The sequence below is a fragment of the Epinephelus fuscoguttatus genome, linkage group LG18 (genome assembly GCF_011397635.1).
Source record: "Epinephelus fuscoguttatus linkage group LG18, E.fuscoguttatus.final_Chr_v1".
In the NCBI taxonomy this organism is placed as follows: Eukaryota; Metazoa; Chordata; class Actinopteri; order Perciformes; family Serranidae; genus Epinephelus; species Epinephelus fuscoguttatus.
In genome coordinates this window covers 38202693-38215831 of record NC_064769.1, presented here as the reverse complement: position 1 = coordinate 38215831, position 13139 = coordinate 38202693, and the positions used below count along the sequence as shown (strand labels likewise).

Genomic DNA, 13139 nt, shown 5'->3' with positions numbered 1-13139 from the left:
GCCCTGGGTTCCTCCTGGTTCAGGACCCGGCCTCATGTGTCCAGAGTACAGTTCCTGGATGACAAAGGCATTGATGGCCCTCTCGTTCTCCTGACCTAAATCCAAATGAGCACCTATGGGACGTTATGTATCGGTGCGTCCACCGCCGCCAAGTACCACCACAGACTGTCCAGGAGCTCACTGATGCCCTGATACAGGTCTGGGAGGAGATCCCTCAGGGCACCATCCGTGACTCATCAGGAGCCCAGACGTTGCATCAGTCTGTACGGAGGCACATTGCATTCACTTGACAAATTTTAAAAAGCCCTGTTTTTCTGAGTAATATTTTCTGTTTTTCGTGGTAATTTTTTTCCTGAACGAGGAGACGAGATACTTCAAAATCTGGCGAGAAGCTCCCACCTGGCACCTGCAAGTGACCCCTGCATCCATGGTGACTCCTGCTCATGGATGTATTTTGCATCCGTGCTCCTGCTCCTAGACAATTTCAACTACGGGATTCAGGAAAAAGAAAATACCCAGAAAAACAGAAAATATTATTCAGAAAAAAACCCCAGAAAAAAATACACCAAAAAAACAGAAAAACAGAAAAAAAATACTCAGAAAAAAACAGAAAATATTACTCAGAAAAAAAAACAGAAAAAATTACACCAAAAAAACAGAAAATGAAAAAAATTACTCAGAAAAATAGAGAAAAAAAAATACCCCCAAAACGGAAAATATTACTCAGAAAAACAAAAAAATTACTCAGAAAAACAAAAAAATTACTCAGACAAACAGAGAAAAAAAAAATACCCCGAAAAACGGAAAATATTACTCAGAAAAAACAGACAAATAAAAAAATTACTCAAAAAACAGGGCTTTTTTATTGGTCAAGTGAATGCAATACGCTTCCGTAAGTCTGTGATTTCAATGTTTTACTTAGATTTTCAGTGTGATTTTGAATCCCGCCCTCAGTGGGTTGATGAGTTTGGTTTCCACTGACCGTTGTTACATCATTTTGTTCTCAACAAATTATACAATGCACATCAGTAAAGATTTAACGATTGAATAATTCGTTCATCAAGATCTGATGTGTGATTTAAGTGTTCCCTTAATTTTTTTGAGCACCGTAGACTGAAGAGTAGCACTACAGGGAAGAGGTAAAACATGTTTTTTTTAGGGTGAACTGTCCCTTTAAGTGAAGTACTTGAGTAACTGTACTTAGTTACATTTCAGCACTGGAAACCAGCAGTTTACCTTTTTGATCTTTTTAATATCTGGGTCCTCCTCCTCCTGGTTGTTCTGGTACGGCAGCATCCTCTCCTTGGTTTTATTCAACACAACAATCTGAAACAACAACAGTCTCCATGTGGACACACACCGGGCACAGGCAGGGTAAAATATTCATGAACCCACTTCAGAGGTTGAAAACAACAAATATCTGGTTGCATGATGAGGAAGTAATGGTCCTGGAAATCACTGGAGCCCTGCTGAGCTTTCATTTCACACACACACACACACACACACACACACACACACACACACACACACACACACACACACACGAGCTCCAGAACTCAAGTGCTTTCCCATCATGCCAGATGCATTTGCATGCTTTGATCTGCATCTGAGCACCCATACACGTTCATGTGTGTGTGTGTGTGTGTGTGTGTGTGTGTTTATGTATGCATGCACACGCAGATGTGGATGCGCTCATGCATACTTCGGCTTTAAGCCTCTCGATCTCGGTGTCCTGGTCCTCCAGCTGGGTGCGGAGCTGATTGGCTGCGATCTTCTCCGTCTCCATGATCTGGACCAGGTGGATGTACTTCTGCATCAGGATCTCCCGCTCGATGATGATGTCAGAGTAACTAAAGGGAGGCGAGAGGGTGAGGTCTGTCACTCAACACAAACAGAGAGCTTCATCTCACACGCTCGTACTTTAATTGAGCATTTCTATTTTACCCTGTTTTATGCTTTAACTCCAGTAAATCTCAGACCGCTACACGATAAAACAGACGATTATAACACTGTGCATATTAACGCCTTTCCTCTGCATACTTCAAGAACACTCTGCTTTAAATTCAGGTCCTTCACTTGTAAAGGACTATTTTTAGACGATAGTATTTCTACTTCTACTGCATTAAAAGTTGTGAGCGTCAATAAGCAACAATCACACAGAAACACGTCGTCATGCACGATTAAATGAAGGTGGTTTGATGTGCATCGTATTTTCTCCTGAGTGTTCAGATAGACACAAACAGAGAGGCAGAGAGGTCGAGATCAAGTCTGTGATGTAACCAGTGTAGCAATACAGCACCAGTGTGACCTAAATGTGAACCGCTGCGAGCAGAACACGTCCGTGTTAGTGCACACACACACACTCACACACACACTCACACAGAAACACACTCTCAGAGGTTAAACAAATATGGGATAACACGTGGTGGTTCAGTCAAACGTGCATCAGCACTAAAACACAGCAGAAAGTAGAGAAACAGTTTGACTTGTTAACACCTTACTGATAAAACCGTGAAGAGTTACTGACACTGCATGAAGCATTTCACTGCTGAAGGACAGTCTCATAAAACTGGGTATACAAACCGTACTAATGAACCTTCATTAATATAGGCCTATATTTTATCTCCAAGTGCACGTCACACACTGAGCGAGCCGCCTGTTAGTGACGCTATGGGCTAATGGGCATGTAGCTACTTCCATGTTTCACATGATACGTCATGTTTGTAGTAGGCTTGAGCGATTGGATGAATATATCGCGAATCGCCCATCAGCTGAGTCCATCACGGTTGGTTTCATTTTTGGCGATTGTTTGGGCGATTTTTGTCATTTTATTTTGCTAAATTAATGGTCTGTCTCCACAGAATTCAACTCGGGTCTTTCACAAAACACGGAGCTGAAAGTTACGGCCGGGGTTCACCGGGCATGTCTGCAGCGCGACATGTCTCCAGCGCGAGTCCCGTAGCAGCTCGCCCCCCTGTTAATCAATTACAGCGACTGCACCGGCAACAACGGACAACCCCCGTCTGTCACGTGACAACTCTCTATTTTAGGATGCTCTTCTATTTTTGTCACGCTACGCTCCCCTACGCGACCCTCCAGCAGATTAAAAACTACATGAAATAGTGTGCTAAACGAGCACACTGTGTTTTTAAATGAATAAACCATTATCAGAGGTGATATGTGATGATTTTCATTTTCATTCATTTACCCATGTTTATCCGTGACATTGTGTAAATGTCCGTGGCGGACATCTGAAAGCGAGTAGATGACAAACAGTACAGCAAACTTGTAGATAACTCAAATATATGTAATAACTTAGGTGGGAAATGCTTTAACTATCATGGCTCGAATGCGTCCTTCTGCAGCCGTCAGACTCTTTAAAATGGTGTCGGACAGTCGTCTTCGGCCCGTCTTTACAGCTTATTACTCAGCAAAGATCTCAAGGTGATTTTTTTTAATGAATCAGAGTATAGCCTGTAGGCTGTATGTTTCAGTAAAATTTCAATTCAATAATTTAGACATTAAAGACCACAGTCAGAGGATAAGGCGCAGGTAAATTGATTCAAACAGAATAAACAGTTGGTCGGTCCACAAAAGTGACACAGTAACAGCAGCCTATGATAACAAATAAGTAAATATAAACAAAGGACACTGGAAAAATAAAGTGCAAAAATCACACAATCACATAAAATAATAATGTCCACTCCCTTTGCGCTGTCTTTATAATAATGCCGTTGCGGACGTGGCAAAAAAAACTTAAGCTGTTACAGCTGTTCTAAAAGCCTCTCGTAGGTTATTGCTTGAATAAATAAATATAAATAATAATAAATATAGGCTAAACGAAGAACAATGGAAAAATAAAGTGCAAAAATCACATAAAATAATAAAGTCCCTTTAGGCTGTCTTTAACTCAAAAACAGTGTTTTACATGTTTTTGGAGAGGAAAACGAGCATGCTAACCTTATCTGGCTGAAGCAAAGTGCGCATATGGTTAACAATGTCACCAGCCCTGCTAAACACCCCCTCTGATGGCGTGCTTGTTGCCGGTATGCACAGATATTTCCGTGCCATGTTGGACATGAGTGGGCTCGCAAAGCACGCTGAATTTTTTTTGCTGCGTTCATGTGGTGTCGGGAGATCCGAGTTGACATGAGGTGGCGTTCATGTGAATTATCCCATTCTGAAAGTCACTTTTCGATTCTTTCCGACATCACATGAATGCAACATCCCTCCTCTTTTTTTCTTCTCCGCCACACACACACACACACACACACACACACACACACACACACACACACAACTGCCGAATATATTGGCAAACGCCGGTCGATGGGCTGACGGTAGCCGGTTGGAAATTTTTAACGTATTGCCCAACCCTAGTTTGTAGTTGACCAATGAAGATGAGTTTACATATCACCTTGGGTTCGTCCTTCACCTTCTCAAAATGATCCCACACTTTGGATTTCCTGCCCGACATGTTATTAACTAGCCTGTGGAATAACTGCAGGTACCAGCCCTGGAAATTAACCTGACGTGGACACTTCCTGTGGCTGTCCTTTCAAAGTAAAGTCACACATGCTCCAGTCAGATAGGTTTGGATTTATTCTGACAAGGTGTAGGTCCCTCTCTTGATCCGCTTTTATCCTCTTTGTGTCTGTGGTGGGCTTTGAGTGAGACAAGAGGCCTAAAATAGACCCTGAAAAGAATCAGGAGCCACTGGTATAATCCTTTAAAATGTTACCATGTTTTTAATCTCATGAGCTGTCAGATGAATGTAGTGCAATAAAAAGAACATTATCCTCCTAAATGTAGCGCAGTAGAAGTATAGAGCAGCATAAGAGAGGAATAATAAGGCAAGGTACCTAAAACGTGTCCTGCAACAGACAAACAGCAGTGAATCTTGATGTTAGTCTTTTCTTACCTGGCCTGTTGGATGCACTCCACCCACTCGTTACAGTCGGACTCTTCCTCTGTCCGCAGCTCCAGAGGTTTCTGTCCATCGTGGCCAAAAATCACCAGGAAGTAGTGCTGCAGAGGAGAAAACACAAATTTTATTTCACTTCAGTGCTGTAATTTGCAGGAAACAGCTCCTCTGGTGTTCTCTGTGTGACACATTATGACATGAATCAGAATGAGCGTCAGTGCTGGTAATTTCAGCCCTGTTTCCACTGAGCAGTTCAGTTCAGTTCAGTTCGGCACGCTTTTCTGTTTCCACAGTAAAAGTTGTGGATGGTCCCAACAGAAGCGTTCCTTAGCGTCCCCATGTTTGGTCCCCCCTCTGTTGGGGTACCTAGCACACAGATCTGGTACTAAAAGGTGGAGCTAGAAACCCTGCAGTCTGATTGGTCAGGGCTGAGTTGTGTCTGGTAATTATGAGATATGGATCAATATTTTCGGCCTATGATACAAAACACAGTAAACGAATGTTGACATTAGCACAACAAACAGAATGGCGTGCCAGTCAGTCACGGTTCCCGGAGTGCCGGTCAGCCGCAGCAGCACCACAGAGACAGAGTTATGTTCAAGAACAGGACTGTGTGCTGGTGTTGCCCTGCAGCTAGGAGATGTGAATGGAAACACATCCAACAAACTAACATCAGCCAGGATGAGGAAAAAACAAACCAGAGACCAGCTCCTTATTCTCGCCGCTTTCAGGCAGCCTTAGGACACAAAAGCAGAACGGGACACGCTGTAGACGTTACAGGTGCATTAATGGAAACACACTGAACATGATAACACACAGATGTGCCGATCACTGGCAGCCTTCTATGATGGAGTCTGTGATGACGTGACAACACACAATAAACTAAATAAACTTTTGTAAGTAACGTGTTACATTGTCTTTCAATACTGTCAGAAAGCTGTGAGAATATACCTCTCTACATCCCATGCCTTATTAAACAGTCACATTTTAAAAACACTGCTCCACCTGATGTGAACGATGAGACGAGGACGAGCTTCAGCCTGATTCATTGACGGCAGAGTGAGGGTGAGACTAAGTTATTGGACTCTGAGTGTCTTCCACCCATCATCTCTTCAACTTACGTGATGACACTTCCTGTGTTCTCCTCCATCACTCAGTCATTTTACACTCAGCTAAACCACATCCATCATTGAACTCCACAACAGGAGCTTAAACATCCACACCATAAAGACCAGTTTCACCCCCAGCGCTGACTCACAGGTCACGTCAATACACATGAACGTTAACTTAAACAGTGTGGAGTCACGGCGCTCTGACTGTCCAAACTGCTAAATATACCAGTGCTGATGCAACGTCACATTTCAGTCTTGTTGTTGTGAGCACAGTGAGGATCGATGCTTCCTGCTGCAGCTGTAATATCCACTGCATTAATGATACAGGAACTTGATCCTGTGCAGATCGACACATCCACAACTCTGCTGCACTGAAATGATAAACAAGCCGTGATGTTCAGCAGCAGGATGTTCTCATGCACCACTCGTACATTATCCTATGAAAAGTACCAAAACTCGTACGTATCCTGCGTGATGATGAGCCAGTGATTTGTGCATAACCCACAGATTTTGGAAGGCTGCCATCATGTGACCAATGTGCTGGCAGGAGTAAAGAAGGAAGCGGTACCGAGCAGTCGACTAAAGGCCCATTTATGCTCAACGTTAAATACAGATCCGGATACGGACGGAGCCTTCTGTCCGTGCTCCGCGTTCATTTCGTCCGTATTTCTGCACGTTTCCATAAAGCTTACGGACATGGGCCAAACGGAGCAGTACCACCGGGAACCGTGGGGGCAGTGTTGCTGTCACTGCCCCATACGTAGCTCTAGTGAGACACGAAGAAGAAATAACAATTCAATACAGCGCCGAAGTCACGCCCCTTCCAGCCCTCATGGGACCTTAGATCGGAAAAAATATGAATGGCAGTGAATGAGGAGAGAAATATTATCTTTTGGTCCCGTTTGAGTTGTGACATGAAATCCAAATATGTCGTTAATGAATTTAAAACGTAAATTTTAAGGTCAAGAAAGTCATACTTTGTGGTAAAACTGTTGAGATATAAGCTTTTGAAAAAAAACCGTAATTAGAAAGAGTACACAGGAGGCGGTCGCGTATGTGACGTCATAGCTTTCGCTCGCTTCCTGCAGCTTGGAGTGACTGCAACCTGGCACAAAACACACAGACATCTTCAATCATAAATCGATTAATCATAAAACAGTGGAATTTCAGCGGGGAGGCCAAGCTGCAGGAAGCGAGCGAAAGCAATGACGTCACATACGCGACCTCCTCCTGTGTACTCTTGAGTCTTTCTAATTAAAAAGCTTATATCTCAGCAGTTTTACCACAAAGTATGACTTTCTTGAGCTTAAAATTTAAGTTTTAAATTCTTTAACAACATATTTAGATTTCATGTCGCAACTCAAACGGGAACAAAAGATAATATTGCTCTCCTCATTCACTGCCATTCATATTTTTTCCGATCTAAGGTCCCATGAGCTCTATCGGAAGGGGCGTGACTTCGGCACTCTATTTCTCTCATCGGCAGTACTAGAGAAAAGAATTCTCCGTCCTCCAGTCGCGATGTATTTAACGGCCTCACCGACCACCGCCTCCTACAACGCTGCCTCCGTTTTTGTCTTTTATGCAACAGGTACATTATCAATATCTCCTCCACAGTCACCATGTTTTGCCACATTTTGAGTTTGTTGTTGTCATAAACTTTTGACGCTGTGCTGCCCCCTGGTGGATATATTGGTTAACATCCATGCCAACGTAAAGGGCGCATGGAAGTATGTGGGCAGTGACGGTAACATCGTTTGAAACGGACTTATACATTTTCGTACGTAAAGGGAGCATAAATGGGCCTTTAGGAGGCAGGTTGGGGCAGTGGATGGATCACAAAACACAGGACTTTCCACGGGACTTTGTCAAGAGAAGCATTTTCAGACGCAAAAAATATACGTTGCATGTTGCTCTCAGAGTGTCGTGAAAAGTGGTTGTTTTTACTGGAACACTGCTGCGTTTTCTGCTGGGATAGTGGCACAAAAAGTGGCTGTGTTTTACTGAGACACTCCTGCATCTCATGCAATCATAGCGTCACAAAAAGTGGATGTTTTTACTGGAACTTATCCATTTCGTGCCATTATGGTGCCACAAAAAGAGGTTGTTTTTTAACAGGATACTCCTGCGATTTGTGCCATTATAGTGCCACAAAAACCGGTTGTTTTTTATCCAATCATGGCTGCGTTCCCTGCCAGGATAGTGCCACAAAAAGCAGTTATTTTTTTACTGGGATATTCCTGCGTCTTGTGCCATTATAGTGCCGTGAAAAGTGCTTGATTCTTACCCAAATATCACTGCACCTTCTACCAAATAGTGCCACAGAGAAGTGGTTATTTTGTACAGAGACGTCGCTGTGTTTCCTGCCCTGACAGCAGCAGTAAAGTGGTTGTGGTTTTACAGAGACATCACTGCCCTTCCTGACAGCACTGTGCCCCCAATGCCGGGTATTTTGAGCCAAAACATGTTTTTTTTCCTAACTATAACCAAGCTGTTTTGGTGCCTAACCCTAACCACACAGTAACCACAGCATCGTAGAAACGTTAAGATACAACATATCTGCCGTGTATAAAAATGCTATATAAACGTGTTTTGCACAAAAACTACAACGCCAACACTGATTCTGGCCATGAGGGTGCAACAAGAATAACATATCTGCATCACATTCAACACACATACACTTTAATTTGAGATTAAAGCCTTCAGTGTTAAAGCCAAATATGTGATGAGGACGACAACATCAGCGATTTGGAACTTTTCTCATGATAAAATTTACTGTTCTGTTTTAATAAATGAAGAAAACATTTGTCAGCTGTGACTGTTAAACCTCAGTGACTTTTACTCTTTACACTCTTTAAGAAAAGGAACAAAGGATTAAAGTCACATGCTGCAAAATTCAGGCTCAGCAGGGACTCGATTCAGTCGTTTTAATCATTCATCCATTCATTTATACACCCTCTCATCCTGTTCAGGGTCACTGGGACGTTTAAATCAGGGTATACATTATTTACAAAGTGCATGTATGGAAATGTAAATCCTCTCAACATGCTGACTTTTGTTTATGCATGAGTACGATCATAAGACCTGCACATTGCTGTGACAACACAGACACATGCTTTATATGAACCTGGGTTTTTAACTGATTTCAAGAGTTCTGTGTGTAATAATAGTAACAACAACAATACTATACTATAATAATAATAATAATAATAACAATAATAATGCATTTATTGCATATTTACTGGCACCTTTCAAAGCACCCAGGCACCTTACACAGCTAAAAACACAATCAGCAATGCATCCACAAATCAATTCAGTAACATACAATAATAACTTAACAGAATAACTAGATGAAAATCATTATTCTAAAAATCTGAACAGCTGCTGCAGAATCAGAGAGGAGCTGAGAATATTTACTTTTTTTAAATGTAAACTAAGAAATCATCATTCAGTCTGGCTTTTATCATTTTTACATTTTTATTTTTTATTCATACTTGTCTTATCATCATTATTTATTTCATAGTTTTGTTTTGATCAAAATGTTATGTTGATTATTTTGATTTAATTTATTCAATTTTCATTAGCATTTTAGTAATTTTAACGTTCTTTTGTCAGTTCCTTGTAAAGCACTGAAGTACATTGATTTGTTTGAAAGGTGCAATATAAATAAAGTCTGACTGACTGACTGATTTATAAGGCTGTTCTCACAAATTTTTCATGTTTTCCTGCATGTAACACACCCAGGTATTTATGAAAAGCTGTGATCACGTGACCAATGCACTGACAGCAGTTAACAAGAAGCAGTCCTGAGTGCTTGTAAGGAGGTGCGTTGGCGTGGTGGGTGGGTCGCAAATAAAACTGACTTTCACCTGGGACTTTCACCCGGAGTCGCGTGTTCAGATCTGTGTGAACTTTGAGTCATTTTAAGGTACGTCCTCACCATGTTTCTCTTTCTATGAGAATATTTTGGACTGATTGAGGAGCAGGGCTTCAAATGTGTTTAATTTGGAGAGATAAGTGTCAGGAAGTTCAGTTAGCCACACTTTCATTTTCAAAAAAAAAACAAAAACAAACAAACAGACTTTTATTCAGGACTCTCCCCTGAAGTTGCGTGTTCAGATCCGTGTGTGAACTCTGAGTCATTTTAAGGTACATCCTCACCATGTTCCACTTCCTAAACCTAACCACAGCACTTTGTATTGCCTAAACCTAATCTTCATAACTTTACATTAATTATATAACTGTCATCTGTGGGATACAAATTCGTAGGATATCTATGGGAATACGTCGGATTAATTGAGGAGCAGGGGTGCTATTGTAAATGTGTTTAATTTGGAGAGATAAGTGTCAGGAAGTTCAGTTAGCCAAAGTTTCCTTTTCCTTTTCTTTTGTTTAGGACAGGGGTCGGAAACCTTTACTATTAACAGAGCCATTATTGGCCAAAGAAGAGAAAACAAAATCTGTCTGGAGCTGCAAAACATATTTAAATAAAGGTAACAGCCCATCAAGTGTAAATTAGCCCATCAGCATTATGAATAGGTCTTAATGAGCATATATGATTTACTATAAGGTGGCTCCTCTGCAGTGGGCTGTATATAATTATTTAGTGTAATTTTTTTGGTGTCAGTTCTGCAATAAACTTCATTTTACCAAAATCCACCTGGTTGTTCGTTGCTTCTCTTCTCTCCTACAGAGCCGATTACAACATCACGTATCTGTGACATCTCACACTGTTTGACATCTTAACACAGAATCAAAACACACACAGACATTATGACTTCAATAATATATAAACAGAATGTGTTCATCAGCAGAATCTGAGGAGACAACAGCTGAGATATTGTGAGCACAACAAAGGGCCACCAACATATTACATAATGTTTGTTCCTAATAAACTGCAGAGCATGAAAGGAAACAACAGCAGACTTCAGATGAGAAATTAAAACTGCACTGCTCTAAATCTGACATTTTTTAAAGGAATGTGAAGGTTACATATATTTTTAATACTTTTAATTTCAAATGTTGATGGAAAGTTATCAAAAAATATCTTAATTATCTAATATCATTTTCTTCTGTGATTTGTAGTTTGTGCATGTTAAAACAAAAAGCAGTCCACACACTGACGTTAGTAACTTGCTGCATATTTCCTTTTACACTGTGTTATACCATCTGACAATATAGTTTCCTCCGAGGCAGCCACGGGGAGAAAGTAGGCCTGTATAGTAATGATGTAACGATAAGCGGGTGAGAGACACTTGCTAGCGTGTGCCGGCTACGGACCAGAGAGAGGCTTAAGGGCTTGTTTGTGTGTGTGTTGGGGGTGGGGGAGGGTTTACATAACCATCAGGGCTTGTACAGCTCCTCGCATTGCTAATGCGGCTTCCCCGGCCACAAGCCTGCTTTAAGCTGGAGGATAACAATGAGAGAGGGAGACAGACAGACAGACAGACAGACATACAGAGGGAGCTTTAAGCCGTGCACTACGTCCAGTCACAAAAATCATCAGCTCATCTGTCTGGCATGAAGCGAGACAGATGTGAGAGCTCCTCCTCGTCTGCAGCGCTCAGAGTTTGAGACTCAGCGTCACTTTACAACAAACCGTGACCTGCAGGGCGACGACAAAAATCTAATAAGGTGTTACAGTTTTCTACGACAAAGACGAGATGTTGACGTGCTGAAATCCGATCTTTCATAATAAAAACTATGACAAAATATGTCTAGACGAAAATGCTAGTGATGGACTGTCAGACATTAAAAATGAGGAGAGGAGAATGATAAATAAAACTTTTTAGAAAAATGTTTTAAACAAGGAAGCAGAGCCGTGCTCACAAATATTTTCTCATGCCACATGAGCTTGAGTTTGAAGTCGGTGTGCCGAAGGGTTAGTAAACATCAGGAAATAGTTTGTGTCAAGATGTTTCGCTAGCCTGCAACACTCTCAAACCTCATCTGCATCTGTTGTTGGTGCGAGCTGTGAGCTGTAATTCAGCAGCAAATAATCAGCCGTGTGCATCTGACTGTGGATGGTGGAGCTGCTGAATGGATTTGTGGAGTTTGTTAGTTGCAGCGGTGGCTGTTAGCAGCTAGCTCCGCTCATTAGCTGCTGAACGGCAGCGGAGCAAGCAGCCACCCGACAAAATCCAGTTTTAGGGCGTATACAGATATTTTTATAAACGGATATTTTCCCCTTTCGTTTCAAAAAATAACAAAATATCTCAGTCTCCAACAGAACTTTAAAACAACTCAAATTGCTCACGTGTGCAGTGTTCACACAGACAGTGTTGCTGCTGCAAAGCTGCATGCTGCTGTAACTACTAGTTACGGAGCCGTGTAAACCACTGCACTGTCAATATGATCCTGCAAATATTTCACAATAAAAAGCCTCATGTTAACATATAAAGGGATTCTGTCCACGGAAACGGTGTCAGTGAACTTTTATTTTGAAACAGAAACAGGAAGTCTTGACTCAAAATTAAAACTTATATTTTTTTCATGTCTGTGACAGATATAAACATCTGTAGTGATAGATGGCATGATGTCAATATGATCATCAAAACACCATTTTCATAGTCTATTTGATGCTGGAAACACGTGTCACATAAAAAATAGGCGATGTTCTGCAGCTGAGCAGTGCCGCTCAGATGGGCAGTGTGACTCGGGGCCAGAGGTTAGTTTTCAAAACGCCTACTGGAGATCACATCACCGCTGATTCCCGTTCAATGTCAGGACGGAGAAGCTCACTGAAACATACGAGTGGTGCTCTGGACATGTGAAAGTCTTCCCTCCACTCCTCGTCAACAACAGTCCCACTCTGGAAAGTGTCGCACCATCTGCTGGTTCCACCGAACCTGATCCAAAACCGTCGGTTCTAGTGGACTTTAAAACCGTGAACACTGAGGTGGCAAAAACACTGAACGCAGCAGACGCCTCAGTTCGTCGGTGAAGTGGTGAGTTTAAGTGTAAAGTCGTCATTAGACTCCGCAGTGCTAACAAACGTTAGCAAACCACCATTGTTGTTGTTGTTTCCAGTGTTTGTTTCAGTCAGATCGATGAGTCAGAGTTTACAGTTAATCCTGGGAGTTTGTTGTCTCGTTGCCTCAAAT

At 41.8% G+C, this 13139-nt stretch overlaps 1 protein-coding gene across 2 annotated transcripts in view; it reads right to left on the bottom strand.

Moving 5' to 3' along the window:
• rasgrf2a (Ras protein-specific guanine nucleotide-releasing factor 2a) overlaps positions 1-13139 on the bottom strand; it is a 58091-nt gene that overhangs the window by 23201 nt on the left and 21751 nt on the right. For both annotated transcript variants that reach the window (XM_049604426.1, XM_049604427.1), the window contains exons 2-4: positions 4922-5028; positions 1703-1850; positions 1237-1326 (exon numbers count right to left, since the gene is read on the bottom strand). In XM_049604426.1, the coding sequence (XP_049460383.1) occupies positions 1237-1326; positions 1703-1850; positions 4922-5028 (345 nt within the window). The remainder of the gene's footprint in view (positions 1-1236; positions 1327-1702; positions 1851-4921; positions 5029-13139) is intronic.